This window comes from Protopterus annectens, chromosome 13.part0 (genome assembly GCF_019279795.1).
Source record: "Protopterus annectens isolate FY-2018-M chromosome 13.part0, PAN1.0, whole genome shotgun sequence".
Lineage (NCBI taxonomy): Eukaryota > Metazoa > Chordata > Ceratodontiformes > Protopteridae > Protopterus > Protopterus annectens.
This window is the reverse complement of record NC_056747.1, coordinates 785,147,241-785,152,760: the sequence shown is the minus strand read 5'-3', so window position 1 is coordinate 785,152,760 and position 5,520 is coordinate 785,147,241. Positions and strand designations below refer to the sequence as shown.

General features: G+C 39.1%; 1 protein-coding gene across 1 annotated transcript; it reads left to right on the top strand.

Annotated features, from left to right (window-relative positions):
* The first annotated feature begins 967 nt into the window (after nucleotides 1-967).
* LOC122787665 (ADP-ribosylation factor 1-like) lies at nucleotides 968-2,690 on the top strand. The gene has a single exon (XM_044054500.1). It carries the CDS (start codon nucleotides 1,443-1,445, stop codon nucleotides 1,998-2,000), a length of 558 nt encoding a protein of 185 aa, XP_043910435.1. The 5' UTR covers nucleotides 968-1,442; the 3' UTR covers nucleotides 2,001-2,690.
* The last annotated feature ends 2,830 nt before the right edge of the window (nucleotides 2,691-5,520 follow it).

Genomic DNA, 5,520 nt, shown 5'->3' with positions numbered 1-5,520 from the left:
AACAAGGGCAATGCCAAGGCTGAACAATATTTTTTCTCCTTAATATTGCAAATGAACTTCCGTTCATTGTTGTAATAAATTAAGTTACAATGGTGTAAAATTGTCCCATGAAACTGTTCAGATGAAGTTTATCAGTTCTGGAGAATGGCCTGTCATTTCACTAGTCCTCTTGTAGCCTCACACTTCCTTTGTTGGAGGGTGCCAATTTTTCTTATTCTCGTGCCTTTGTTGGTGGGCCCTAAACACAAAGGTGCTTCTGCTATTATCTGTTCTAATATCCAGTCTGACACACTGCTAGTAACATTTCCCAGTAGTCACTGTCAGCCTTTACACTAGCTGTTGTTAACATATGAATCACAGAAAATTTCTTTGGGGAGCAGTCCCTCATTCACTGCTGTATTATTCACCCCATCAGATAATTTATCTGGTATACCTCACCTCTTTTTAATGAAGTAGTAACTAAAAGCCCTTAACTTCTACCCAGCCTCAATACCTGACCCAGCCCATGTAGCTGTTATTCTAGGCCTGTGAAAAGGATTTTGCATATAAAAGATAATCCAAGAAACAAAAGCGTGCAGAATCATTAACTTTTTTAGTTATATAACTATTTAAATGCAATTATACAGGCCTTCTTCTAGCCTGTTTAATTAACTTCGCCTTTGTATTAACCGTATTCTTTCATCTCGTACCTAAAGTACGTTGCGGGTTATACCTGACATTATTTATTTTTTTCTTCTATTGTTCTAACAAACACCACAAACTGCGAATAACTAGTACGCCTACCAGCAATCTTTTTCAATAAAGAAAAGCATATGGGCAAATATTACCGATCAAACGACTTCACTTCCTATGACAGCAGAACTGCTTGAATCATTACTAGTTGACACTTTTCATTGTGACGGGAGAAGGACCGTGGCCACACCCCCTAGCACCTCCCCAAAACCCCAGCCTTCCCGGGGGGGGGGGGGGGCGTTACAACTTTACTATGCTGTTCAGTTCTATAAAAAAACCATAGTGAATCCACAGATTTATCAAACTCCGATAGTCTGGTTTCTTTTTTAAACAGAATACCGGAGTTTGTACAGTGTTTTTCGGACTACTGGACAATCGGTTTGATTTCCGGATAGTCCGGGGAAAAATGACTAGGTGGCGAGTTTCAGCACTTTTTCCGACAGCAGCAAATTCGCTGACAGACCCCTGACCGGAAAAAGCCGAAAGAAGTTTAAGAAACGTTCAGTTCATGTAAAACATAGTGTTACAGCTGTCCAGTCAAATAAAAGACTGTGAAATCTGAGCTGCTAAGGTTTGCATCAAGCATGAAGCTTCATTTCAGCACTGCACGGGGACGCTATGTAAACATGAAGGCATTTCTTTTATGAGCACATCTGAACAGACGGGAGTGAAAGCAGACTTCTGTCACACACTGTCAGCTAAAGAGCACAATGGGTATTCTGCTCAGCAGAATCTATGAATCTTTGATGGGATTCGGTGGGATGAAAGCAAGAATCCTGATGCTGGGATTAGATGCTGCTGGTAAAACTACAATTTTATACAGACTGAAGCTGAATAAAACCATCACCACTATCCCCACTGCTGGATTCAATGTGGAAACTGTGGAACCTATCAAAAATGTGTCCCTCACAGTGTGGGATGTTTGTAGCCACCCAAAAGTAAGACCCTTATGGAGACACTATTTTTCGGGCACTGAAGGCTTGATCTTTGTGGTGGACAGTGCAGACCCTGAAAGGTTTAGTGAAGTGCGAGAGGAGCTAGAAGCTGTTCTAGTACATGAACAAATGATGACAGTACCTTTTATGATTCTGGCCAACAAGCAGGACTTACCTGGAGCTCGGCAGCCATCAGAATTGGTGGATGCTCTTTGCTTAAGGAAATGGCGTGGACATGAGTGGCACATGCAGGGATGCTGTGCTGTGAACGGAGATGGACTGGTGGAGGGACTGCAGAGGCTATCTGAGCTGGTGAAACAGAACAAGAAATAAAAAAGTTTATTGTAGTGATGACAGCAAGAGCAATAGGGTTACCTCCACCTGTCCCACTTTGGGTAGTTGTGTCCTGCAGAAAAAATGAAAAAATGGAAAATGTCCTGATATTTTAGGACACAATTATTTCCTATATTTCATGTAATAGTTGCATAGAACAGTTGTTCTGTATCCAAAACACCTAAATATTATAAGAAACAGAATAAGCAACTAAAATGCAACTAGAATAAGCCTTTATTTAGGCAAAAAAGTGAAGTTCTGTCCTTCATACTGACAGTTGGTATGTTTCGCCCTGCAAAATCTGTTTGTACCAAAAATGTCCCACTTTGGGCATTTGAAAGGGTGGCAACCCTAAAGAGCAATAGACAGTGGTACTTGTCATTCAGTCAGTTTTAACACCAGTAAAGATATGCACTTCATCTTTTGAATAGCTAGATGGAATACTAAACACAGCACATACATTTTTACATTGCTTTAGCATGATTACCACAGAGTATGTGGACAACCTTCTCCATCTGATTAGCAGATTAAATTAATAAACCAATGGCAACTTTTATTAATTTTCAATTGTTTAAGTCTGCATTGGTTATTTTTGTCACATATTGATGAAAGTCTGTATGCTTGGAATTATTCAATATGTTTTGTTTCCTGTACTATTATTTATTAAATAAAGTGTAGTATTTTGATTAATATGATGATTACTGAGAATAATTTGAAATAACCTAATCTTTTTGCTCCGTGTTTTGTCATTCTTTACTTTAGAACAATCCTGTTGTACCTACATTTGCAGGACCTGACAGCTGCTTAGTAGGAAATATTTTAGTTGTGCTGAAATAATGCACAGTTTGTGGTAATTTTAGAGCTAGTGGTGCCATCTTCTGGTTCTCTTGGAAAACTGTAAATGATACAATAAATACACTCCTGTATTGATTGTAGGATATAACAGGAAATAGACTATATTATCACAGCATATTCTGCTTCTTAAATTTAAACAGCACCTTAAAAGTCAAGAAATTCTCTCTATTCATGTTGTGCACCACAGCAGATATGTTGAGAGAGCAGAATGACTGTCATTCACATATTGCATCCCTTTATGAGTACGTACAATACACCATTCTTTTTATTTACTTGTTTCACTTACAGAGAACTCTGCAACACTTTTCTAATGTTTCAACTGCATCCAGAGCCATCCAAGCGAAGATAAGAATATTTTCTTGATTAATTGCACTTGTATTTGCTTTGTAGAGTGATCACCAACTTCTCCTCTCTTTCTCACTAGGCAAAAATGGAATTCTTCCTTCCACTCTAAGAACCATACCAAACTCAGAAAACTTCAAAACCCAGCTTTTCAAACACCTGTCCATTAAATGGAAATGCACCTGCCTTCACCCCACCTAATCATTCTAAGTACATGCCCCTAGGGGGTTCTCTCTCAGGTTCCTAAGCTCTCTATAACTCCCATAGCTACTTTCCTATGAGTGTATCTAAGCTCTCTTCAACTCTTATAGCTACTTATCACCCGACTCAACTTTGTAAATAGCATCTTACTTTAAATTTGTGCATGTAAAGGTATCCACATTTACTTAAATGTATGTATGTAAAATGTTTCCACACCTAATACATGAGTGTTTGCTCAAATGAAACTGTATAACCCTTAAGATCATCCACAATTAATTATGTTGACTATGCATGACATGGAATGTACTTATATGTTAACTGTTCTATATAATGTATCTTTTTTTTACTTTTGTATCTTTTATACTTTTGTATCTAAACTGTATACTGTAGCTTGGAGCTTTTCTCCCCAAGCCTCCACTGAAAATGGGTCATTTTGGCCAAGTGGATTTCCCAGGTAGTCAAACTGGAAATAAATAAATACATATCACTACTGTTTTTCAGAATTTAAAGCATTTATTTAATTTTGTGGCAAAAATAGTAATTTCTCTGTTGTTCACTTTTCTAGTCTGTGTGCCTTTAAATCTCTTTGCAGAAGGGTGAATTAGCCAGGGACTTGGTTGGTTGTTTTTTTTTTAACCAATAAACATCTTTATTAAATTATTACGCATGATATAGGCAATCTTACATTTATATAAATGAAAAATAAACAACACTGACACCACTTTAGTTGTAAACATTATACATCACAGACACCATTGAAACAACTGTAGCTGCAAACATTATACATCACTTATAAACTATCCAGTCATTATTGTCAGTTAAGCATTATATGGCTCATTCAAATCCTGCCTCTTAAACCTCATTCCATCTCTGCGTATATTGTTCCCACAATTCCCATTTTTTTTCCTGTGTAGTTTGCTCCTTCCCTTTTTCTAAAGATCCCAATTTCAGTTGTTTTATCTCTGTCACTATATTCACTTCTTCTAGTAAAGTTGCTCTAGACTTGTAGTTGTTTAATCTGTACTTGAGAGCTGCTTTTGCTGTGCATTTACATTAAGATATTCCAGGGTCAGACATCTTCTGGCAGGAGGTGTTTACCTGGGCTCTCTGAGTTGGGACGCACTGGATGATACTCAAATTGTGGTTGTTTATTGGCTAGAGGACATAGGAGTTGTTTACAGCTTTTTTCTCTACTATAAATCAGGTAATTTGCAAAGTTATTTGTTCACCTATAGAGAACTCTGCAATAGTTTTCTAGTGTTTCAACTGCATCCAGAGCCATCCTAGGTTCATAGGATGATACCAGGCTATTGGCCCAGAGGCCCTTTTAAGCCTAGCCAAGAATTTCGTCCATGTTTCCACAAAGTCAGCACCCGTTTCCCATGCCCAGCAGGGACACAGGTGGGATCCCAGGGGTGTATTTTCTGTTTCCCATCCAGTCATCCAGGTTCCTCTTAAAGAGGGCTAGTGAGGTACTCTGACATAGAGAGGGAGTCTATTCCACAGATGGGGGAGTCTTTGGGACACAACTCTATCCCTCACAACAAGTTCTATTAATGTCACAGAACAGGTTGAGGCCTTGCGTGCAGGTTGCGTGAGTGGAGATTGACTTACAGATATGTAGCAGCTCCATCAAGGCTGGGTATGAGACTGCCTTTTATGCCAGGCACAGGTTACCTCTGAGCAGTCTGTATGAGACTGAGTAGAGGGACAGGGCTTTTAGCCTATTTATATAGGATAGGTGTTTGAGACCCTGGATTTTCCTCTTCAGGAACCTCTGTGGTCTCTCCAGCTGCTGCATGTGCTTGACAAGATATATGCCGAAGGGGGCATTGTACTCGATAATAGGTCTGATAAGGGAGGAGTACAGGGATGTTATGACCTCTTTGTTCCTGGATGTAATACCCTTACTTATGAGGTGGGCCATGGAGAAAGCCTTCCTTTCAATGGAGGCAACGTGGTGGTCAAAAGTTAGGTTGCTATCGACCTGGGTGCCCAAGTCCCTCACGACTGATTGTGTGCTTAGTACATTGTTATTAATGTGATGATTAGTGGGGATGCCATTTTCCCCAAAGGAGATAATGATGCATTTCTTGGCATTTAGTTTCAGATCATCTTCTGG

Excerpts from the sequence above, each read along its gene's own strand:
- LOC122787665 (XM_044054500.1), top strand. The coding sequence starts at position 1,443 with ATGGGTATTCTGCTCAGCAGAATCTATGAATCTTTGATGGGATTCGGT.